Source organism: Agelaius phoeniceus, chromosome 3 (genome assembly GCF_051311805.1).
Source record: "Agelaius phoeniceus isolate bAgePho1 chromosome 3, bAgePho1.hap1, whole genome shotgun sequence".
Classification (NCBI taxonomy): domain Eukaryota; kingdom Metazoa; phylum Chordata; class Aves; order Passeriformes; family Icteridae; genus Agelaius; species Agelaius phoeniceus.
The window spans coordinates 69,326,650-69,352,569 of record NC_135267.1 but is presented as its reverse complement, the minus strand read 5'-3'; the positions used below and the strand labels follow the sequence as shown (position 1 = coordinate 69,352,569).

Sequence of the window (25,920 nt, the reverse complement as noted above, 5' to 3'; positions counted from 1 at the left end):
TGCTATGAAGTATAGAGTTATTAAAGGAAACTGGATGGACTGAAGTATCATGAGTAATTTGTAATGGGAATGTCTTTCTCAGCCTTTTTTCCTTCTTATTACACTGTTAGTTATTCTGTCTGTCTTAATTCCTTCACTATTCATTTTTTCATGTTCCTTTCTCTGTTTTACGTTTTTTGTCAACCTGTGGCAGGGAGACCTAGTTGTAATACCCAAACTTTGGTTCAAACTGCTGTTCCAGGAAGTTCAAACAATCTAAGAGATTGTAAGTTTTTTGATAAGGCTACTTCAAAATCAAGCAATTATTGGTTTAAATGCTGTTGCTGTTTTACTTCTGGGATTGCTTTAGGAGAACTAGAAATTCTAAGATAAATAAGAAATTGAAATTTTATATCTGAAAACTGATTCTGTGCAGAAACATTTCTTAAGTATTATTGAACATTAAATTTTATTAACAATCCCCAGCTGAAAGTTATAACTTTCTTTTCCAGAAAAAAAATATTTTTAATACTTTCATGCGTCAAAAGATGAGAAAAATGTTCTCTGAAACAAATCAAGGCAATTGGTATATCAAGTATTGTATGTTAATTTGTAGGTTTCTTTACAAAACCTATAATTTGAATATTTGAAATATTTCCTATTAAGCAAGCCTATGGTCTCATCTGAAATGCATATGGTTTGGTAAAAAGAAATAAAAAGGCACTTAAGTTTTGCTGTAACCACTTGTGAATCCTCTTGCATAACCAACTAAATGCTTGAAGTGCTGGCTAATATTTTTAATTGAAAGAGAAAACAAAAGTACTAAAAGTACATGTAAATGTATGCAGCTAGAAAATAATTGATTTTTAGAATACTTTTTGTCGTAAGGTCAAGTCTATCTCCTGTTCATCAATCCTGAATAAGCACAAATGGCTATTTTTGGACAAGATTACTTCTATTGGCTGGTTTGGATGAAAGCACATATCCATTATCTTTAGTACAGTTTGTCACAGGTATTTCTTTAAAATTGTAGGAATTAATGTGCTTTTAAGGTAAATGGTTCCTGTACTCAGTCTACAGCAAGCAGGATCAGATGCTTTAGAGAAAGAGAGAAAAAATGTGAAACATGTCGAATACAGAATAATCATTCCAGGCAGGAATCTTTCCTATCACAGTCTGTCTCTTGGCAGAGGTGTTATCAATTTGGGGTAGGATGAAAATTCTCCCTTAGTTTTTTCTTGCTTCTTTTTTTTCCTAGTTATGCTGGCCGGAGAAAAGTATACTTTTTTGGCTCTGAGATTTAGCTGTTTTCCAAAAGATAGCATTTGTAGTGTTCTGCATTCCTGATCGGTGTTGTATCATTAAGGTGTGTATTGAAATGCAGCAGTCAATAATATGCTGAGTCTGCTACTCATGGTGATCCCTTTAAAGAAACACTGAACATTTTTTTCAATTAACAGAATTCAAATAATGCTGAGCCCTCCCAGCACTGTGTCTTCATATCCACGTGCAGGCAAATGCTTGCAGTACTTGTGCTCAGCGGTTGGTTGTTTTCTCAGTCAGGGTATTTGCAGGGAGGGAGGGGTTGCTACTGATTTTTGCTTTTGACAAGTGTAATCACAGTCTAAAATATCCTTGTACTGACAAAGGTATTGTCATAAATAAGTAAATAATTTTCCTAAACTGTCTTCTTCCACTTAAAATGTAGTTAGCCAAAATGATTCCTCACTTTTTAAAGCCTTGACATAACTAGCTTATTTTTGAACCTCTGGAATACTAGTATTCTTGATCTAATGTTCTTGATCTATTTTTAATTTTTATATGATGATAAATGTTATCTTATCCTTGTTTGATCTTATTATTTGTTTTCTTTGAAAGGATGCTTTTGAGGTGAAATCTGAGGAGCGTGCCAGTGTCATCCAACAACTTGAGCAAACTATTGAGGATCTGAGGACAAAAATCGCAGAACTAGAGAAACAATTTCCTGCTGCAGAGGTACAGACTGCTGGGAGGGAGCAGGAAAGTGACCACGCAGACTCTGGGGAACTCAGCAGTGTGACTCTTCAAAGGAATGAAGAGGAGACCACACCCAGGACTGTGTCACAGGCGAGATCTGTACAAACGTCACCAACAGAGGATTATTTAACACATAGAATGCCTTCAGCTAGTGCACTGCCACAGCCACCCCCACCACCACACTTAGAAGGGGGCAAAAGTGAAGGGCCTACTCAGAACTTGCCAGCTCTAGAACTACAGCCCACATTTTGTTCTGAAATCTCCTTAATTCTGTCACCGAAGCTAATCTCAGTGCCATTGGATGCAAGCCAATCAGTACAGAGTATACCGCAGTCACCTCTTCCAGGACCCAAAGCTGATTTGTCCCTTGCATTTGAAGGAGAGACTGAAATGACAGTTTCCCATCAGCCTCTAAGTACTGTAGATGTAACTCGTAGTGAACATCCCCCTTCCTTGCCCCCAGAGCCCATATGTAGCATTCCCCCATCACTGCCAGCGACTGAACAGGCTGCCTCCCTGTCTGGAGCACATGGCCATTCCTTTGTTACTCCCGTGTCTGTGGCAGGATTACCACTGCCACCACCTCTACCTGGCTCAGGACTCCCTTCTTCTGCTGTCTCAGCAGTGACAGACCTGGACCACTCTTTCCCGGGCACCACAATGTCACCTCTCCCTCCTCCTCCACATTTGCCAAGTGGGGAGATACCAATGCTGCCTCCAGCTCCTCTCCTTCCATGCCCTGGATTCCCTCCACCACCTCCACCACCACCCTTGCCGGGAGCAGGAGTCCCATCTCCTCTGCCTGGCTGGGGTATCCCCCCTCCCCCTCCACCACCACCACCTTTACCTGGAGCTGGTGTCCCTCCTCCACCTCCTCCTCTGCCCGGCCTGGGATTGCCACCCCCAGCACCACCGCTTCCTGGAGCAGGACTGCCACCACCTCCCCCACCTCTGCCTGGAGGGAGCATTCCACCTCCTCCTCCTCCACCACCACCTCTGCCTGGTGCAGCTGTACCTCCTCCACCACCTCTTCCAGGATCAGCTGTACCCCCTCCACCACCTCTGCCTGGTGGAGCTGTACCCCCTCCTCCTCCACCACCACCTCTGCCTGGTGGAGCTGTACCCCCTCCTCCTCCACCACCACCTCTGCCTGGTGGAGCTGTACCCCCTCCACCCCCTCCACCTCCTCTGCCTGGTGTAGCTGTACCCCCTCCACCTCCTCTGCCTGGTGTAGCTGTGCCTCCTCCACCACCTCTGCCTGGAGCTGGTGTCCCTCCACCACCCCCTCCTTTGCCTGGGTTGGGGATGCCTCCTCCGGCCCCACCACCTTTGCCTGGAAGTGCACCTCCCCTTCCAGCAGCAGTCCAGGGCAGCAGTTACCCAGCAGTCCCACAGGGCTGTGGTTTTCTTCCTCCTCCATTACCATCTGGTTTATTTGCAATGGGGATGAATCAGGAGAAAGGGAGCAGGAAACATGTAATAGAGCCTTCTCGGCCAATGAAGCCTCTTTACTGGACAAGAATTCAGCTCCACAGTAAAAGGTAAGTCATAGAATTATGTAGAGTGGTGGTTTTGCTTTATGGCTGTCTCAATAGTATTGTTTATCATTAGCAAAAGTCTTTCCTGCTAGGTAGGCCTTTGGGAGAACATGGATGCAAGCAGGGTTTTATGTGTAGGTGGATATATAAATAGGGTGCCCGTTTTCTTTAAAGCACACAAAAGTTATTTGCACATGGAAGCTCTTTGATGGTAGCGTTTTCAGTGTCCTTTGGGGCTACATATCACATGTGGATAAGAGATCCAGGGGTGATGGTGTGCCACCAAGTGTTCTGTGTAATGCTTTTTAAAATGTCATGTTTGTGATTTCCCCTCAAATTTCAAGGTAGCATTGGTCTCTCTCTGGAGGAATTTGCAAGTTTTGGTAGTGTCTTCCTTCTAGATGGATCTATGCTGAACACATTCTATCCTTCTCTTTCTTTTCTTCAGTGACCTTGAAATACTTTTTTTTTTTTTTTTGCACCTTGTACACTCAACAGTCTCAGATTCAATCTGCAATTTATTTGCATAAAGCAATTCTGATAGCTTTGATATGACTTGGTTTCAGTTGTTGATGTTTTTGGGGGGGTTTTGTAAAAGATCATTGCTGGTCATGAAAAAAGTTTCCTTGTAAATATTTTTCTTATATCTCTGACTAGTAATTATAAAACCCATCTGCTGTTATTTAATGATGAATTTATTCTTTCTTCTGAAGTTCTTGCCACTGTTGCACAGGTGGTCAGTAAATAACTGTCTATTTCTACTTCTCTTCCTGTCCATGTCTGCACCTTTTATAGCCTATATACAGCCTATTTTTATTCCTAGGCATGTAGAGTGGGTGAATATAAATAAGCCTGACAGTATCACACATGAAAAAAGAAAACCCAGAAGTGTGAGGAAGAATCAACAGTAGTTTTTATCAAAATGCTGCTAGTAGAATTTAGGCTTATAAATTGCTGCTATTTAATTTTTTTTAATTCCTCCATTTATGACCTTATTTAGTTTGACATTGCCCTACATAGGTCTTTTGCTTAACTTTAGAGATTCTAGTGCTTCACTTGTGTGGGAAAAAATTGAAGAGCCTTCCATAGATTATCATGAGTTTGAAGAACTGTTTTCTAAAACAGCTGTTAAAGAGAGGAAGAAACCCATTTCGGACACCATTACAAAAACAAAGACTAAACAAGTGAGTATTCATTTAATTTAAGATCTTTTCTAGGCTGTTTTTTACATAGATTTTTGCATGCAGCTGAGATGAATTATGTCTGGTGTGGAATTGTTACCATATATAAATACACATTATAGAAAATTGAGAGAAGGAGAGAATGTAGGATGTATTTCAAAGCTGTATGTATTAAAGGCTGAAGATTTCTTTTTTCATAAATTACTTTTCAAGTATGTATTTTCTTAAAAATATCTTTGCTTTATCCATTTTAACAAAAATAATACAAAAATAATTAGGTGCATATATGATGCTTTGAAATTGACTGCAGATGTGCAAGGAGTAGTATATATATTATTCTGATTAATTTTATACATTAAATAATGACTTGCATATGAAGTACCGTGACTTCAGAGAAAAATTATGCTTCAGAATCTAATTCCTAGTGTTATACCAATCAGAATGGTTTAGGATTGTGTTGTGTTTATGCGTATAAAGAATATGAAGTTTATATAGACAATAAATGACAAGCACAGCTGGGAAAAATCCAACATTAATCAAACCAGTTTCTTGAGACAGAATGGTGTTCAATATAATAAAAATGGGAAGAACACTTTAAAATGTAGAAGTTTAAACCCCAGAGTAAAAGAATTTAATCCTAATGTTTACATGACTATTTGGCTGTAATCATCTTGGTGTCTGTGTAAAAATCAAGTTGGTATGCTAAGGAATTTTCAATTAAACTTTCAGGTCAGAGAGGGGGATGGTCTTATGTGGGTTCCTAAAAAGCCATTAAGGTTCTTGTTTTATCTTGATTTCATGTTCCTGTACTCAACTCAAAGCTAGGCAGATCTTTCCATCATCTTTTGAGATGCAGGTTAGTGCTGTACAAGACTTTATTCTAACATGGGATACAAAGTGGGACTCTTTAAAATCTCTATTCACTGGACCTTATATCTGAATATGACCTATTAGTTCTCCACCTCTTGGTTCTGGAGATCTTGCCCCCATAGATACATTTTGGTCAGGTGCTTTACCGTGCTGACAACTCGCAGCAGGCAAAAGAACTGGTAATGAAGGTAGGATGATTATCCCAAGGTGATGGATGGATGGATGGATGGATGGATGGATGGATGGATGGATGAAAAGGATAGTGCAAACACACGTACCACTGTGCTGCACTAGGCTGTACTAACTGGGATAGGAGGAAATGTAAGATTCCATTGCTATCTGGCTGTTCTGCAGTAAATGTCCAAAGTGCAAGACCTTTGCTCCTCTTTCCTCCTTCTAGAAAAAGCTGGTTTTTAATGGTTATTCTTAGCTTAATTACTATCATAGTTGTTTAAGTAAAAAAAAGGAATGCAAAAGTGATGCTGTGTGTCCCTGAAAATTTCATATGATTTGGTGATGAAAATCTCCCAACAGAGTGGAAATCATGGCTGTTTACTTCTGTAACATACAAAGAGCTTAAAGACAGAGAGTGATTATGAATAAATATTAGATGTGGATTTTAATACTAAATATTTCTTTTCCTTGCAATGCCATAAATTTAGATCTGTTGTCAGTAAGTTAAAGAAATGTAGTGAAAACTAAATTGACTGATTGTTCTTAACTTCTTTGATGAGAAGAAAGTTTTTTCTGACAGAAATTTCCACACAGAAGTTTAAGGCAATCAAGTAGTTGCTGTCACCTAGAACAAGCATTCCTGTGAGCAACCTTAATTCACAGAAGATAATTCTGTTTCTCTTCCTCTGATAATCAAACAAATGTACTGCTCTCAAAAACAGAAATTGCCTAATAGAGAAGTCTGGCTTGTTGAATTGTGGTATCTGTAGAAAAGATTGACTAAACAGATAAACAGGCTTTCATTAGAACTATGGTTAGAGCTGTCATTTATTGCAGATGTCAAAGTTAAATACTCATGTGTGAGAATCCAGTTAGGGCTCTTCAGGGTGTTGCCATAAGACAATTGAAATAGAACAGCTTCACAAATATATTCCATGTATACCCTCTCATCAATTTGGAATGCAGGACATTATTTTAGAATTCTCTTAATCAATAGTGCAGTAAACACTTGGATAATGAAGTCTATCCGTGTTTAGGAGAAGAAACAGTTACTTGGGGAAAGCATGGCTGTAATTCCACAAGTGTGTTTTTTACAGGGAGCACCAAGTGCTGTTTAAGTGCTTACTGACTTACATGGCTTCTATGATAGTTACGGGTGCTGTAAAGATCTTACAAAATGGTGTTTCTGTAGTGATTTTTACAGGGACATGTTATGCAAAGCAGATGTGTTTTGTCACCTGTTGAACTATGAAGAAGCACTGTACAAAAGAGAACCAGGACTCTCACTCTGCTGCTTTCCCAAAAAGCTCTTGTCTGGCAATTGTTTTTGCTCCTTGTAGTACAGGGTCTGCTGAGTGAATGTATTGCTTAGATGGATTGGATGTAAAGCACTGGCTACACTGGAAATAGTAGTAATGAAAAAATGTACAGATAACTTTCAAATGTATAAAGTATTTGGTACTCTGTATAAACATATGATTTTAATAAAACTCTTTTTATTGCAAGCTGAAATAAAAATGTATTTTTGCACATGGCAGGAGGGGGAATTCTAGCTAATCTGCAGAAAAATTTGATAGTTTTGGGATGTTTTAGTGGATGAAAGATAAATGATTTTGAAGTAGACTGCTGTTCTGCACACAGGGCTTTCATTTTCTAAGCCAGAGAGTGTGTGCAAACATGCATATGTTTGTTGTGTATGTATATAGATATGAATTATAGAATAATTTCTGAATAGTGAGTACTTTTTAAGTGGTAAAATTATTCTTATTGCTCTGGGTTGGTTGGGGTTTTTTGTTAATGAATGAGTCAATTTCACCCTACCCAACTATTGGTTGTAATTTTTTTCTCAGCATGATCATCTGCAACTAATACAATATAAATCTATAAAGCTTTAAAAAAATCAATATTATACCTAGCGTTGAATGAAGGCTTCACTAAAATCCATTCCAGAACTTTAAAGAAAGAGAAAGAATGAAGTGTTATTATTTATTTGTGAATGCAGCTGATTTTATTCTTCCCACCTCTTATTTGGTGCTATGGCACAAACTGTGATTTATTTTGCTCTGTTAATGCATATATATCAAATTCTCAGCTGCTGTAAATGTGTGCAGGCTCACTCAACAGGAATGCCTACTAAATCTTCAAAGAAAGTCCTTTATAGGCTATATTGTAGGTGGGGCTGCCATTACTACCTATTAAAGTGGTCTGACTTTCATTAGAAGTCCCTGTTACAATGGTACCAAAATTTAGCTCTTTAGACTGCAAGTTTTGTTGGGATTTTCCCCTAGTTTGTGTCTCCTTCATTTCGCCAACGTTGAAAAAGGAAACAAGGTCTGCTTTTGCTCATGTCCGCATAGTTTCCTAGACTTGAATTATGGAGAAATTTTATTACATGTATATTTTTAGCTGTATAAAGGGTGTCTTGAATTTTGACACTCTACAGGTTATAGGTCTGTTCCTGTTGTTTAGGAGGGACTTCAGGTATAAGATTTTTCTCTGACTTTTTACTGGTAGTTTGGAAAACAGGAGCCAAGAAGAGGGAGGCAAAGGAAGATTAATAAAAGTAACTGGGGAAGGAGTGACAAACTGAGGAGATCTGACAGCTGAAAATATAGAGCATATTAGCTGTGATTCTGTGTCACCTCTTATTCTGTCTAAAGCAATTTCACTCAAACTTTTTGTGAGACTGGAGTGATTTTGATCTGGGTGATCCTTTAAGCCAAATTGTCAATCTCGTCAAACCTGTGATGTTTGATCCAAGCAGGGGGTGAAACTCACTCTTGTGTCTTGTTCAGCTGTTCCATGTAGCTACAATACAAGTTTGGATTATGTGGCTGGGTAGTCTTTTTCATAGAACCCTTTCCATAGCTTGTGTTATCTGCGTGAAATGAGCACAGTCCATAATGATTACTTATTAAATTAAGCTGTTACTTGTGTCAGAAATTGCTGCACAGAAGTTGTTGCAGCACTTAAATCACAAGTAATTAGTAAAGGAGGAAGAAAATAGTCTTATGATTAAGGCTCACGAAAATGCTCTCATGATAATTCTCACATTAATTCTCAGTACTAAGAATATATTTGCATGGCAAACATTGGCCAGAATAATTGAATGAGTTTGGTGGAAAAATGGTATATAATCAGAAAACCTTGATATCAGTCAGCATAATAAGGATATAGAATGGACTGAGCTGACTTGCATAGGTTACTTCCTTCCCTAACTTTTGAACAGTCATTTTAGAAACATTACTGGTAACCCTCTAACTGTACTTTTGGAAAATATTATTGAAGTAACTGTGATGAATTTTTCAATCATGGACCATGTGCTTATAATCTATAATGTAAATGAAAAAAATGTTGAAGATTTTCTCATGTGGAAAGTCCACTATGAATCTATTGACATTAGTATTTTAAACACTGTTTCCATCCCAGAATATAAATAATATGTTGCTAAAATTTCATTTGGTTTCAAAAGCCTTAGGTCCATAAAAGAAGTACCAATGAAACTGTTTAGATTATGATTTCAGGATATTTGAATTTTAAGTTGGACCTAAAGAAGGAAGAGAAGACTTCTGGAAATAAAATGCCACTCCAGTCCTTGGAGTTAGAATGTGGTTCTTGTTTTTTAGTAAGGGACATTTTACTGTTTCTCAGCCTCCTGTTGAGGAGCACAATGCTTATCCAACTTAACTAATTTCTAACTGAATTAAAGCACTCTAAGTATTTTTCTAACCTAATGTCATAAATTATGAATATTAACTGGGGTAACAATCTCTTAGAAAGATTATGAAGTAACAGTCCTACAGTAACAGTTTTATGATGTTAATTTCAAATAGTGCTATTTTAGTGCTAAAACTGCACAAAAGGACATTAATTGTTTCTCATCCATATTGGTAAAAGCTTTATTTATGAAAGAACACAACAGGGTAATGAGAAAATGTATGAAAAGTAAATATTATGTTGCATTGCTACCCTCAAGCATAAAGTTTCAGACATGGCTGTTTGACTTTACCAATTTGCATAACATGTCAACAATTTGCATCTAAAATTATATGAGAAAGATATAGATTATGAAATTCTTCAGTGGGTAAAGAAACTAGCTCATTTCCAGAGGGGTTTTTCCATTTTGGTTAGGATGGGAGACAGAGAGATGCTGAAAATAAGCCTTTGTGATTGATGCTCTGTGAGTTCAGTTAAATCAGTATCTGCCATCAGCATGGATATATTGTTAGACAGCTGGGACTGGGTGTTGGGTTTTGGGGGGTTAGGGCTATTTTGTAGATATGAAGGAAAAATTTTGATCTCCTATTACACCAAAGTGACCACACTACTTGAAGTATTCTGTTTCCACTCTCACAGTTGCCATTACCAGCCAGAATTACCTCTGAATTTACCTTCAAAATAAGGCAAACAAAGGGTTAACTAAAACCCACAACACACATAAAAATCCCCCACCTGTAAGAGTATGTTATTCTGTTATACCTACAAGAAAGATATACATGGGAAAGATATGATGGGTCCACTTCTGTGGTTGTCCATTTTACACTTGGAATACACTTGAATCTACAGAAAAGCCTTGTCATGGAGCCCGGTGAGAAGGTGGCTATTACTGGCCCGATCCTGTCTCTTAACGTTTGATTTGGAACTTTGTTGTTTCTGCCTCTTCCCTGCCACTTGTATGAGCAATGGGTCTCTGTACCTGGATGTGACTTTGTGTAATGTACAGCAGTTTCTCTTAACCAGTGAGAACTTTGGGATAATTTTTCTAAATGCTCAAAATCAGAAATAGAAAGCAAGAATCATTGAAAAATTCCATGCATTAACTAAATATTATTCTGGGGAAAAGGAATCTTCATATTTTTTGCTTCAGGGCTCTCATCAAACATGTGTCTTGCATTACCTTTCACTAAATATCTCTTTGACTGTTTTTGCTTGTGTTAAACAATCAGGAACAAATTTGGCATGTAGTTTGTTAATGCTCAACAATGAGGACCACTCCAGAATTAAAAAGTTTGTCCTAGACTTCAGGCTGCAGATAATATCTCTAGCTTCCTTTTTATTTATTTTTTTTAAATTTGTTTAAAGCAGTGTTCCAGAATCCAGACTAAAAAGGAGCTGTGTATTGTGTCTGAGGCTTTAGATCTTGCAGAGATTGGATTTATCGAACTTTTGTTGTTCTGCCTTTAAATGGCGTCACTTGTCTGTAGCCTGTAGGCCCAGACTATGCAGCTGATTTATTTTATTGTTTTACTTTTAAATGTGGGAATTGCTTTAGGCATTTATGCTAATATTCATATTTTATGAATTAGTGTTGTATTGTTACATCCATTCTATTGGAGGAAACTCTAGTATTCATGCAATTGACTGAAATGGGAATGAACAGCATAATAGAGATTAGTTGACAAAAGTTGACATAAACCCTACATTTTGAATAAAACCAGGGAAATTTGGTAGCTGCTATGTGAAACTGCTTTATCTATTGCGTTCTGCATCCATTCACTTGAAAGTCATGCTCTTTGTCACCCTTTTGATATCATCATGGTTCAGAATTTTGGCAGCAAAGATAACTTACTCTTCATGTGGACAGTGGTTTTTTTGTTTTGTTTTGCTTCTAATCACTGTCAAGACATGGCACTCAGCAACTAATTATTCTCCTGTCTATCGCCTCACTTTCAGAAAAAGCATCTTTTTTTTTCTGCTGACTTTTAAGCCAGGACTTGAACGGATCTACTAGGTCACTAAGTCTGGTCCTGCCCCCTGGACAGGAATCATGTTCTAGCCTGCAGGGCAACAACATAGTTAATTTATTTGCTTCCTTTTTCTCTAGTGTTGATTTGCTTGTTGTATTTGTAAGCCTGATCTTAGTAGCTCTCTGAGTTTTAGAATTCTGATGGAAGATAGAAACTCTGATTTCACAATTTGAAGAAAATATAATTGTACGTGGGTGAAGAATTAGATGTGGGAGATTCCCAAGATCAGACTCCAACTCATCCGTGTTCTTTGGGCCTCCAAGAGGGAACAGTGTAGTTCTGCTTCCTTTGGAAAGGTCAAGTTGGTTCTAGGTAGGTTCACACCTGAATGCAGTTGTAATATTGTTTTTGTGGAAGACCACTTCGCAAAGCTATTTTACTCTCGATTTTCTTTTATTTTGTTTTACTCCTCGATAACATAGTATCCTACATCAGTTCCATTTCTACTCCATTTTTGCAGAATCTGAGGGATAGTAAACATACAAGCTTACTTCTGATAAGCTCTTGCCACTTTATGTGACTACTGTTGTTTTCTGATAGCACTTTTGTGACTACTTTGCATTTGATTTTTAATCCACTTTATTTGTCAGCTTTGGGATAGTTTTCTAGTTCAAAATAAAGACAGCAAAGGATTCCCACTATATGCTGGCACCAGCAAGTTAGTTATGCTATCAATACAAGATGTTTTGGACTTGAGCGATAACAATAGGAGCTGAAATCAACAGTTCCCCCAATGTCTTCTTTACCAAATTCAGTTTCTTCAATTTATTTGGAATACACAACTTTAGAGTGAAGTTTTTGAACTTTTTTTTGCGTAACATACTGTATTGTTTCTTTTGTTGTTCTGCCTTTCCAGCAAGTATGGTTTGGTAGCAACATCATTTGAAGAGATTCTGTTCTTTTTTAAATTTTGTATACACTTCTTTTACTTTTTTTTTTTTGATAGAATTGAAAATACTTGTTTGGTTGTTATTACAGATTGCAACTTAATTGTTGGAAAGATTTGATCTATACCTTGCTACCCAAGATCTACTTTATTTTATAACTTTTTTGTAGCTGCAAAGAAACAAATCTATAACAGTTTCTCTTTACAAGAAGAAAATCTCTTATTGACCCAGATTTATCTCAGTTCCAGGCTTGAATGAAATGTTTGTTCCATTAAAAAAATATTTAGAGTGATGATTCCCTATTAGAAGACTATTGCAGGTTATCCTAATTTTATCTTTCTGAATGACAATAATTTTATTTTTGAAATCCAAAAAATCCTGACTATCGTATCCTAGTTTTAAATTCCAAATAGTATATTACATGGATTTAAAAGTTACATAGGAATTTCTTGCTAATCCCTATGTAGGTGATGTGAGTAGCCATGCCTTGAATTTAGATCTTTAACCTTGTGAACATCAGTTATGATATACTTGTTTTCCAATGTTAAAATTTTTGGTTAAAGAGCAGTAATTTTTTGCTGTTGAGACATCCCACCCCAAAAGGGAAGGGAACACACAGGTGTGCAGATGCTCATGGCCAACAAGGAATGACAAAAGCCAGAAGGTTGGTAAAAGCTTACAGAGTTTTATTAGCAAATTATACACTTGTCATGGAAATTGATATATTATTCCCTCATTTCCCAGTATAAGCACACAGTGGTGGGTTCTGAATAAAGAGGTAGAGTGAGTGAGAGAAACTGGAGGGAGGGACAAAGATCACCAGTCCTTGTTGCAGTGCTGATCCAGCTATTGAGATGTCCAGAGTCCTGGAGCCATGAATAGTCAATTAAGTCCTGGAGCTTCATGGGGGTACTTATTTATAGATAAGTTTCTTGCTTTCTATGCAAATCAGTTGTCATGCACAGTTCATTCCTCTAGACATTTCTGGAAATAGATTGGAGGGCTTCGGGAGGTCTCTGGTGTCTTGATCCTCCTCTGCTGGGTTGGCTTTTGGTCAGCAATCCTTTTTCTTGACCTCATTCCTGTATGTCCAACTGTGCTTATCTCCAGGAGCCAGAACAAGGATTTCTGTCCCAGAAAATTGCTGCCCTGCCCCTGCAAGGCCCCCTTGTCCAGCCACATCCTGTTACTTCTCACAGCATGTTATTACCAAGGATCCTTGGTTGGCAGCACAGCGATCTGGCTGTTCATGTTTGAGACACAGACATTAGTCCCTTATCTTCAGGGCTTCTACAGCTGTATTTTCACTCCACTGCAGCTAGTTTGGCATCTGTGAGAAAAGGGAATAAAATATCTTCATAATCAATGGTTATTAAGATTTAAGAAGGGAAAAAATCAAATTAAACTGTTGGCCAGCCAACCACATCCTCAGAAAACCTATACTGTAAGTTCAGTGAGTTTCTCAAGTTTCCTTTCCTAAGTAGTTCCAATGGCAGAGTTCAGGGTCAGGTTTTTCCTTCTCTTCTGCTGTTCAAACATCAGTGTACAAACTTGTATCTGAAAATGTAAGTGAATCAAAGTTGGCAATGAATCAGTGAATCATATGGCAAACATCTTCTGAGTACTTTTTCAAGCTTTTAAGATGTGAATTGGATCATTACATTCTTTACTCTGGCTAACCTAATTCTACTTTTTCTAATCTCTTTTCTGTTAAATAATTTTTAAATAATTTTGCCAGTGTGGCTGTAGATGATACAGCCTCCTGGCACTACAACAGTAGCGCTATAACTTGAAAAAATAAGTATATGCTTCCTGACATGAACTAACAGTTTTCCTGACATGAACTAACAGTTTTAGTTATCTGTATTTTCTTTTTTCCTCCAAGTGGCTCACAAGGGTTTTCATCAGTGTGATTAGTACAATGTAAAACTCAGCAACCTATGTAGAGTGAATATTAACGTCTTTCTTCTATGCAATGGTTGAATCCTGGCATTGAAAATTATTTCATCTAGAATCATGTCATTTTACAGATAAGAGTCCTCTTCTGGCATTACTTGTTTCTCCTAACAATGATATAAAATTTACATCAAGTTGAATTCAAAAACCTTAGAGCTCTTTGTAAGATAGTCTGTGAACTACATGCTGCTCTTATGATTGTAAAACCAACATGTATGAAAGTCTATTTTAATCACTGATTTTAACCCCCTAAAGCAAGACATTTTGATGGCTTGATTTTGGTTTTTTTCTATTTTGTAAACAAAAAAGCTTTGTGACCTTTTAAAATCCTTAAATGGATCAAAGAAAACCCCAATGTGTACGTGGTTATTTTGACTTTAAAATAAAATTCATATTGGCGCCTACTACGTCAAACATTCAAATAAAATACAAATTCTCACAGTTTTAACTTACATCAAAGATGGAAATCATTGTGTGGTTTTGGAAACCAAAGCAATTCCAAGATAGACACAGTTGGAATTTTTTTATTTGACAGTGTTTTTCATATACTTAGTAACATCAGTGTGAAGTAGAGTGTGCATTCTAATGAAGAAGGATGACTAGGGGAACCTTTTAGGATTAAATTCAGCTAGGTTATAAAGTTACGTACACTTGTAATGGGTTTATACAGCAGAAGAAAACTTTAAGAATAATAAATTTTCTCATTTTTGGATATGTATCTAGACTACAAAGAACTATTTCTTGAATATGTTGTTAGTAATGCAAAATATCTTGTATATTATCTTGCATAATATAATAATACTTGTATTTCTTTTGGCAGGTTGTCAAGTTGTTAAGTAACAAAAGATCTCAAGCTGTTGGAATATTAATGTCTAGCCTTCATTTAGACATGAAGGACATTCAGCATGGTAAGTGAAATAACTATTGATTATTCTCAGATCACATAATTAATTATCTGGAAATGCTAAATATTTATATCTTTTGATATATAAAATAAATTGAGGCCTTTTTTACACTATTTTTTCTGAAAATAGCTTGTTCTGCATTTATATTCCCCCTTCAGCATCAGCTGTGTAAGTGGTATATAATATAGACATTTTGATTTTTGGTTTTTCTGAGGAAGAAATGATGTGTTGTTTATTTTAATTCAGATAACCTTGGGACATATCCAGAAAAGTGAATTATAGTGTTTAATTTGTTTGTTTTATAAAATAGTTTCTATATTTGGGTTAGCACAAACTGTGGTGTTCTTTCATCTGCAACAGCATTTTTTACAAAGCAAGATCTTCTAGGGGAGCGTAATACTTTTCACATTTATGCTAAGAGACAGTAGTGCAAAAAGGTGAAAAGTGGAATTGCATTTATATTCAGAGCATCCCTTATGTTTCCCAAAGGCTTTGGATAGATTTGAAGCAGATTGAATTATCCTGTGAAGTGCCAGCCTATCTATTAAATAAATGTGGTTTCAAGTATAACACAGACTTCATAAATCACAAAAACATCTTGTGAACTTTCTAGGCTACATATTTACAGCCATGCATTCAGTTTACTAGGATTTGCTTATTTTGCGAAATTATTCAGAAATAGAACAAATTTGAGATCATTCTGTCAGCTAGTGAGTAACTCGTAATCACAGTTTTAAGGTTTTATTAAACTGTTTTGATGGTTACTAGACTTCCTCAAGCTGAAGCACTTAAGATGGTAGTCATAGAGCAAGGCGCCAGTGCTGGCGCCAAGAAGTACTTGGTATTTCCAAAGCTGGCAGATGTAGTTCAGTTAAGTCATAGAGCAAAATCTGAAAACAATGATATGGTCCTTTCCTTCAGTCAAATATTCAACTTGGTTTCAGTTAATAATGAGAACCTTATGAAAAAAGGAGTCCGCCTAACATCTGTGTCTGTGGTAAAGCCAACACAAGTTCATTGAAAATTTGCTTGCTTAACATGCAACACTAACAATAACATGGCATGAATGTCAGTAGTTGAAGGGGTCAAACAATATTATTCTTAACCTTTATCCTATTACAATATTAAGCACACATGATCATCTAAGAGCTGTGTGCAGATTTTGGATATTCCTCTTTCAATAGCCGTTTTCTAAAACGAAAAGTCCTTGCAAAAGGGAATTTAATAGTTCTTCTATTCCCTTGCTGTGCAGAAGTGATTAAACAAACACAAGAAAACTTTTTTCTGGTGGGGGAATTTGTGAAAATGATTGGTGCTAGAAGTCTCTTCTTTTATTTTCTTTTTTTGAAGAACATAAAATAGGCATGGAGAAAATGTGGTGAGGAGCAGGAAATACTTGCATGGTGGGGACAAGGAAAATAGAGATATTGCCCAGAAGTATTTTTGGCATCAGTCACTCCATGCAGAGGTCTCTGAGTGATCTAACCATAGAGCCCATGCAGAAATTATAGAATCAAAACCCCAAGTATTTAGCTTTACCTTTATGTATGCAACGTTGTTAATTCTTTATTAAAAATAAGGGTTTTACATATTTTTGAGTGCTAAAACATTTAGGATTTTCTGCTGCAATTTGAACATACTAACAACAATATACTAACAAAAGTTCAAATAATGATCAAGTGCCTGCACTAACAAAAATAGTTGATGTATTTGTAACTTTATTATTTAAGTTGTATGACAATGAATACAGTAAAAAATGTGATCAGTGTTTTTTGTGCCCTAGCCCGGGGTAGGCCTTTTAGCAGTGGTCTTGAGATTTTTCCATGTTTGATGTACACCGACATAAAAATTTACACATATCTCAGTACACTACAAGCAATTGTTTTCCATAAGTAAGGAATGCACTCAAATTAAACTTTCCCCCCAACCCCCTCCTTACAATTTGTGATAGCAGGTAACTTATAGCTTCTTGTAAATATTCCCTATATCAAACATAAAGCATATTTTTAGGATGCAGTGTTCACGCAAATCACAGAAAAGTTTTTTGTTTTTTGGTTTTTTTTACTGGCCTCAGAAAGGCACCCAGGAGGAGAGAGAAACTTGCAGTGCTGAGTGATATTACATTTCTTGTTTTGTATGATATTTACTGTGTTGTATTTTTCTGGTGCTTTAGAAAAATTTTGAAGTTCTACATGAACAGAGGGAAAACAATTATGCTGGGTACTAATCCACCTAATAAATTCAGGATTTCAAGTTCTAAATCCGATTTTGTTTAGATGAAGACCTTAAAATAGCTTGAGACCTGGTCAAATGTAGTATTTCATGTCTTTTTAAATTTTTGTTCTTTGGTCGGTGTTTTTGGTGTGATTTCACTTGCTTTTTAAGATACAAAATACAGATGAAATATTGTCTGAAATAATATTGTCTGCATGTCTGATCAGATGTGGCATTTAACAGAAGATCTCAGTATATTGTAATACATCTTAAATAGTTTTATTTTATTGCATGGTTGTTAAGTGCCTGCTTGCAGAATTGCATTTGTCTGCTTCCAGCTTTGGAAATAGGTTTAGTAAGACAAATGCCCAGAGCCTGTCTGCTTTTAAAATATTTTTACAGTGTGGAAGGATTAGTTGTAATAATCAGAGCACATTTGTTCTGTACTCTAGTATGTCTTTCTAGTAGTGCTTCAAAGTTTGCTAGATTAATTTTTGTTGTTGTGGAGATTTTTTAAGTAGATTCTAATTCCTAACAGAACTCGCATCTATTTTATGCAGGTAAGGCTAGAACTGTAAGAAATGTTGGTCCCTTTAGTTGCAGTGCCCTTTCTCTGGTATTAGTATAAAACGAATACTCGTGGTTTCTCTGATTTCACGCAAGGTCTTACTGATGCCTGGGTTTTTTGCAATCATCTATCAACTATGCAAAACACTTTATCCAGGCATTTTGCTTGCTGTTGTGTTTTCACTCCACCACAAATATCCTTTATCCAGTATTATGTTCCCAGTGGAAATATTGCTGTATTTGGCTGCATGATATGGCCAAAACTTGAGAAATGCCAAACAAGCACTTCTTACCTCTTTTTCCTTTATAGTTCAGATTTTCTTCCTAGAGAAAAGACTTGGGGTTTAACATTAATGTTTTTGGCAGGGGGCATTTCTTAACATTTCAGAGATGCAAAGTGTGCTCAGATTAGGGGACAAGATTCTGGTGTAACTGTATAGAGTAACCTATGATGCACACCTTATGCATTAAAATATAATTGTTAAGCCTGTGTCTGCATTTCAGGACTGTGTCTTGTAAATAAGGTATCTTTGTTCAAGCTGTCTGTCAGCACTTGAAATATAGCAACTGTTTGACATTGCAGCCATGGTGCAGATAATAAATTTGTCAGTGCCTTCCTCAATCCCCTTATTTATAAAGAAACAGTGTATCTTCCTTTGTGTTTACAACTGATAATAAGTTCAGTAAGAACAGCAAAAAGTTCAGTGTGTGTATAAAAATAGAAGGAGAAAGTTAAACTGAAGATGTCAGCCAGGAAAAAAGGTAAACTGGGTATTTTATGCACCTAAATATTAAATTTATTACACAGTGAGATTTTAATCTACTATTTATTACATGTATGGAAATTATTCCTTGGCACGTGAAAATTGTCTTAGTTCTAAGCATGCCTCGTAAATGTTGAAAGTAAAAGCTTCTCAAAAATGGCATATGCAGTATCTTTGTGTTTTGAAGTTGTCTGTTATCTTTTCCAATTGATTAAGTTTCTCTCAGCAAGGTTTGTCACTCCAGGGACTGTGTTGCTACAATACTCTTAACTATTTTTCTGTAAAAGTTTGCATAGCACCTTGTGGTTGCCCTGGCTCTTTTGGAAGTAATTTGGGGATTTATGCCTCTGAGTTTTGGATGACTTTTCATTTTCTTCATTTAATAAGTAATTTTTTCCCTCTCTCTGAGACACTGGTAGTCTGCAGAATTTGATGGAACTACCTGTTCCACTCTGATATCTGCAGGGGGGAAAAGAAAGGGAAGGCCAAGACACTGTCTATTACAGGCCTCCAAAAAGAATGAACTTGGAAAAATAATTAGAGACAGGGCAGGAAAATTCACCTAACAGCTGGTAAAAACCAACCCTGTAATCTGAATTTGAGCTTATTTTACTAGAAGTTATATCTGCAGCAGAGTTTGTTCTGCTAACAGCAGTACAACTTTGAACAACAAACATATCTTCTGCCCTGAATTCAAGACAGATGTGCAGGAAGTGAACATACTTTAAATGTGAGCAAGAAAAAGAAATGTTTATTCTTCGTATTTGACTATTAGTGACAAAAGAAAAGAGAAAATCTTGGGTTTGTTTGCTTACTTGACCACTCATGCTGACATGTAGAGATGATGAGCAAGGAGAGACTTTGTCAGAGGTTTAACTAAATGATTTCACTAGAGAAGGATGATAAAACGTCTCTTACACTGCATTATTTCAATGTTCTGAGCAGGATTATTAATGTATTGAACTATCAAGTAGTCTAGGTCCAAGAGATGCTCAAAATGGAAAGCAATCAGAAAAGAATGACTGAACATCTGGAAAATAAGACTCAGGATTAGTTTATTTCATAGAGAGTCCAGAGGTGATCTGAGTATTATTTATCCTAACAACGTGTGTGCATAAGTACAATCATTTGAAACTTATAGTGCCCATTCTTCACAAATATTTCAGTACCTTCCTAAAACATATCTTTCTGATTAAACAAGTTATGAGGACAAAACAATACATGATTGGATCAAGTTATCTGGCCACTGTTTACTAGTATAAGTAACCTGCTGCCCAAATTTGTTATTTCTGTCCATTTAAGTTATGGGGGAAAATGTTGGCTGTAGGAAGATATCCAGGCCTTTTTTTCTGTTAGGTGGCAAGTCTGTATTTCTTTATTAAATTAATGATAAATAAAGTTCTTGCAATCAGTGCAGGTTAATTACAAAGTCTGAAACTTTACCTGTCACTTCAGGATTATTAGTAGAGAAGTGAAATTCTTTAAATGTTTATCTTTTTTCCTAATCAAGTATTGTGCGTGCAAAAACCCAACACCTTAAAATATTATGGTTTAATCTTCCCCTCTGATAGCCTTTCCAACACCTATTTAGATTCTTCAGGGACAGACCCAAGTAAAGATTGGTTTGATTCAGCAGTTTTTTATCTAGTGTACTAGCACTTCCTCAAAACTTCACACCATAATTCTGAGTCTTATTTCTCTGCTTTTTCTTGAATTTATGCTACCATATTCATGACATTATGCCTGCTGTTAGATTGTATGCTTACACATTTTATTCACTTATAATTACTTTACAAGCTCCTATTGGGGAATTATTGGGAAGAAAAATAAAGGAATATACAAAATGACTTTTATAGAATACAGGCTAGAGTTAAATTAGAGTGCCACACATATGTATTGCTGCAGATGTTTGTATTGCTGTGATGCTGTTGTTATGCCCCCAGTGCTCTGTATTGAGCAGTGATTTTGGACTCCTTTTCTGGACCCTCCTGTCAGACACAGACAACTGAGCAGTGATTTTGGACTCCTTGTCCTCCCCTCCTGTTGGGGAGGAAGGACAACAAAAGTCCTTGGGGTCAGGTGGAGTTTCCAGTGGAGTTTCCAATGGATGTGACATAAATCCCTGAGCTGTGCATAAAGGTCATGAAAACCAGCCCTGAGTATTTAAAGCATGTCTCTAGTCCTCTTTCTATCTTCTAAGATTTTCTGAGACTTAGTTTATAGCGACCAGAGGCCAATAAAGCAATAGCAACAGCTGTTATGGGGAAAAATACAACTTCAATTATAATTTTCTTTTAATATTTGTACTGTAAATCAAGAAAATTAAGGACAGAAATATTAGTATCATCAAGAAAGGAACTGAATCTTTAATGTCATATGACATTTACACTTAAAAACAAATTTTTAGAATTATAATATTTTTTTTCTATAGTACAAAATTCATTTTAAAGAACATAAGTTTAGAGTTTTAAATGAGGAAAATAAAATTGAATTTTCTTCACAATATTTGAATCAGCAAAGACTAATTACTGCCACATTGGACAGTTTGGATAATTAAAGATTTTTGTTGTTGTTAAGAACATATGAATGTAATTTAATAGAGAAGTTTTGTAAGAAAATGTAACTGCATTGTCTGTCTGTTGTTTCAGTTGAAACCATGAGTTTTTTTCTTGCAAGTCTGATCTAACTTTGAAAGTTAGAGAAAAGTTTCAGGAACATTCTTTTCTCCCAAAAGAAACAAAAAAACCCTGTACTGTTATTTCTTGTTTGTGAACTGTGTACTCAGAAGAGGGATGATTACAAAATTCTTAGCATAAAAGCAACAAAATGTGTCCTGTTAGCATTAGTACCATGTAAAAATTGAGTGGCAGGAGGGAGAAAAAGAGCACGTTGTGTCACTTTTATAGCAGAAGTATTTTCCACTGGTCATACTCTTATATATTGCTGAACTACATAGAGGTTCTAGCATTATTAAAATTAAGAAATCCCTACTAATTAAGAACTTCCAATAATACAGTTACATATTTTTTCATTACATGGAAAGGTTCAAAAGAAAAGGATGTTTTCCACAAGAGTCTGTTTGTGATTTTTCATGTTTGTTAGATTTGGATACATTTATACATACAAAAAATTTTCATTCAAAAATAATTGCCATTAATATGTATATAGCTACTAACCATTTAAATTCAAGGTAGTTTAAGTGGGGCTTTAGTATCATCATAAGAAAAGTAGGTAAAACTTTTTTTTAACATTCAGTGTACCTATAACTGTATTTTTGTGTCTTTTTTTAAAAAATCAATTAAAACTATATATTTGGCCAAGTGGAGATCTATCAAGCTTTGTACCTGATCTCCTCTGTAGATAATCATAAAATAAAAAGCTAAGGTGAGTGGCACTGACTGCTCATTATGTAATTTTCATAGGTCTCTTATCTTATTGCAGTAGTTGGCTTCAAACTGAAAAGTTTATTTGGAACAGCTTTCATGCATGTTATCTGTTCTTTTGATTTTTTCTTGTCACCACTCTACACTCCATGATTCTTTCTTCCCTTTGCCAAGGAGGTGACTGGCTGGCTGTGCATGCTGCTTTCAAGATCTTTGTGCACCATATGCCTGTGACAAGAGGTCACATCATCTTCTTTCAGGCTCTCTTTTTTCTGTATTGTTGCTGATAATTTGTTTGCCCTTCACTGCTGCTAATTTTTGAGCTTATGTTTTCAGGGAACTATGCAAAAAATCTGAGTGTCTTTTTGGGCCAGCAGTTGCTAATTCTGTATGCCTCACAGGACTTTTACAGTCTGGGTTCTTTTTTTCCCATCTACTTTTGCATGTATTGACACTGAATATTTGAGAGATCCTTTTATAAGTATTTGTGGTCAGCCTAAGTGGTGTTACTATCTGAGAACATTGACGCCTCATGTTCATTAAACAGCACAGAAACCTGTAGAAGTCCTAGTAAGGTTTCTTTGATGCAAATTTCTACTTTGAAATCTAATCTTTCATTTTGGTAATTGATTTTCCTTTCTTTTTTTTTTTTTGAGCAGGTTTTGGTTTTTTTTATTGGTTTTTTTTTTGGTCTGTTGGTGTGAGGGCTTTTAATCCAAGTAGATGTTTCCCCTTATACCACAACAGCATAATTTTTTCTGAAACCTTAGGAAAGGATAGTGAGGAGCCTTTTGCAAATTCAATATTAACCTGATCATTCTTACCTGGGCCTTTATGGACACTCCATTTAAGCAGTTCTACTTAATTTGTTGCTCGTGAGTGCCTACTACAAATTGTGTTACCTTGCTTTCTCATTACATTGGTTTAGCTGTACGTTCTTTAAAAAAACTGTTCTTCTGTATAACACATAGGCATTTTCCAGGCATAAAAATCAGACTGACTGGTTTGTAGTTTCCAGTATCATCTGAGGAACCCTCTTAAAATTTTTATTTGTATGTTCTGAAGCTTGTTCAATTTGAGACAGTGCCCAAAACATATCACTTGAGAAGTATAGAACTTGTCTGAGAACCCCTTTGACCTTTGCTGTGGTTGCGAATCCTTACACAAATAGTTTGTTTAACCTTTTCTGATTCTCTTTCTTTTGTGCTCTTTTTACAGCCAGATTATCCGCATGCCCAGCTGTTTCCTGTCAGGCTTCATACATGTGATGTGTTTGAAAGCAGTTTTATTACTAGCTTTATGCATTTGGCAAGTTGGGTTCAGACCTTTTTGTTCTTGTCCAATTTACATTGAACTTCCAAGACTTTGCTTTTTGTTTTCCTTGGCTGATTTCCACTTTTGAAGAGTATCTTTTATTTACAGGTGTCCCCCATGCTCTTATACTTAATCATATATGTGATTTTGAGGAGTGGGAATATCGAGGTTGTGAAAAGACAAGGGAGGGAAAAGGGTGCATTTCAATTTATCAGTTGACTTTTTTTCTCTGTGGCTCTAATGAAGTGTCTTTAAGCCTTCTTCTGACCTTCAACCTTTCTTTAGCCTTTCAACTACCCTCTCATTTTAAGCTCATTTCTGGTTGTAAAATCTAAATTTATGGTGTTACTCCTAAAAATCTTATTCCCTTATCCTATGGAGAAATTTTGTTAAAGGCTGGTTTGGCGTCTCCAATTGCTTTGTACTTTTCAGTACAAACTATTCAGAAGTTGATCAAGCGTTACTTCTCCTTTGGTAAATCTGCCTAGCTGCTTTGAGTAATAACTCTAATGCTGAAAAATTTAGATCCAAAAGATGACTCAAGAAATATGGCTAACAGATTAAACCTTACACTAGTATGTTTGCTATGTAGCATACTGGTTTACACATAAATGGTAAAATACCATTTAGGAGTCATTATTAAGCTGCTTGTTGAGTGATCTGTAAGAGGGCACTGACTGTGTTTTTTCTGCTCAGGCGAGAACTTCCTTCATAGGGAGCGCGGTGCATCTTTTACACCCAATTGCTTTATCTTACCCGGCTCATGCTCCCTTCGCTGCCTCTCTTCCGCAGTGTAAACCTTTTTGGCACCATGTACAGCCTTACATTGTCAGTGTCACGCTGATTATCGTCCTTCTGTACCGCTCGGAACAGCCATTACCCGCACCAGTAAATACAAATCTTCCCTTTGCAGATGTCAGATGACTCGCACACCATTCACATAGTCTGGCCTTTCCCCGTTGAGCTCGGCTTACCTGAGCCGCCGCTCTCCTCGCCTCCCTCGCTCCTGCCCGCTCCGCGCTCCTCCCCGGGCGGGGCGGTCGCGGCCCCTCGCCCACTGCGGGCCTTTCGCCGCCTGCCCGCCCGGGCCCGGGCCGGTCCCCGCTCCGGCAGCAGGTGGCAACAGCGGCCCACGCTGCTTCTGCCGCCGCCGGGAGCTCGGCCGCCCTTCCCGGGAGAGCCGGCCTGGCCCGGCCCGGCCCGGCCCGGCCCGGCAGAGCGGAGCCGCCGCCGCAGCGCCCGGGAGGCGCCCGGGCGGGCAGGGCGCTAGAGCTGCGGCTCCACTGCCTCTCGGCACGGTCCTCACGCAGGGAATAGCTCCTCTAAACAGAGTTCCGAGTGCAAGGAAGAGAGAGGATGATTCGATGATAGTAGAGTGGCTTGTTTGCTGTGTCCCTGCCTCATCCATGATAGAGGCGGGTAAGGAAGAGTGCCGGGGAAATCATGGTTTTTTGCTTAGTCTGAGTGCCCACTGCTCCCCATGCTGCAGTCAGTGTGTTGGTGTTCCTGTACCTGTCACTTTATGAGAGACCTGGATTTCTCCTACTCACTGCTTTCTCGTCTTTCTCTTGCTTTGTTGTTATTCACCGGCAGTGAAAGATCAGGTTAATTTCTGTTGTTCTGCTGTTTCACATGAAACTCCCCGAGCAATGGGTGTGCAGTTCTGTTTCAGTGTAATGTGTTTTCTGTTCTTAGTGAAGTCGCAATTGCTTTTGCTTCCTAGACACAAAACACAGTTCAGTGTTACTGAGCTGAAACAATATCGACTGCATGCCCTAATCTTAAAGTCAGTAGGCCAAAGCTAGTCATTATACTGTAATAAACATACATATGTGGTTCCAAATAACTTAAAGGGGTTTTTTTTTTCTTTTAATGTATATATTTTGGTTTTCTACATAAATGGGCATTTGGTTTTTGTTGTTATCCCAGCCTTTATTTCCTTGAATTAATACCAGCTTTTGAGAAATACTTTGGAGTGTGAAAAAAGATGGAACTTAAACCAAACACAGGCATCCGTCTGCACTCAGCTATCACAGTATTGTGATTTGAATTAGTAAAGCTGTGTCATCTGTCATGTACCTAGCCAAAAATCTTTTTGCATTATTTTCATAATCCCACCACACTTACAACGTGGTGTCACAAGATCACAAGATCATTACATCACTTTCTTAGCATCTGTAGCTCCTTAGTACTCTAACTTCAGAATATTTGGTGAAAGGCTTAACGTGGCTTAATACAATGAAATCCCTGGTGTGTTTATCCAGACATGAGAGAGGGCAGACATGTAGAATACTAGGCGACAATAATATGCTCTCTGCAGTGCCAAAAATAAAATTTTAATTTTATTTGGAGAATAAATTGAGAGTATGTAAATTTTTTTCAGCGAGATACTACCACCATTTGACAGAAGGAAAGAGAAATTTAG

The 25,920-nt window shown here is 37.1% G+C and overlaps 1 protein-coding gene and 1 long non-coding RNA gene across 5 annotated transcripts in view; one reads left to right on the top strand and one right to left on the bottom strand.

Moving 5' to 3' along the window:
- FMN2 (formin 2) overlaps positions 1-25,920 on the top strand; it is a 152,821-nt gene that overhangs the window by 47,861 nt on the left and 79,040 nt on the right. For 2 of the 4 annotated variants that reach the window (XM_077175542.1, XM_054629631.2), the window contains 3 exons: positions 1,858-3,536; positions 4,573-4,717; positions 15,169-15,256. In XM_077175542.1, the coding sequence (XP_077031657.1) occupies positions 1,858-3,536; positions 4,573-4,717; positions 15,169-15,256 (1,912 nt within the window). The remainder of the gene's footprint in view (positions 1-1,857; positions 3,537-4,572; positions 4,718-15,168; positions 15,257-25,920) is intronic. The other 2 variants (XM_077175543.1, XM_077175544.1) reach the window with 2 other exon arrangements.
- On the bottom strand, positions 13,057-24,874 carry LOC143693577 (uncharacterized). Its single transcript, XR_013181405.1, has 2 exons — positions 24,470-24,874; positions 13,057-13,722 (listed from the first exon to the last, which is right to left on the bottom strand). It is a non-coding gene; the product is annotated as an uncharacterized LOC143693577 (long non-coding RNA).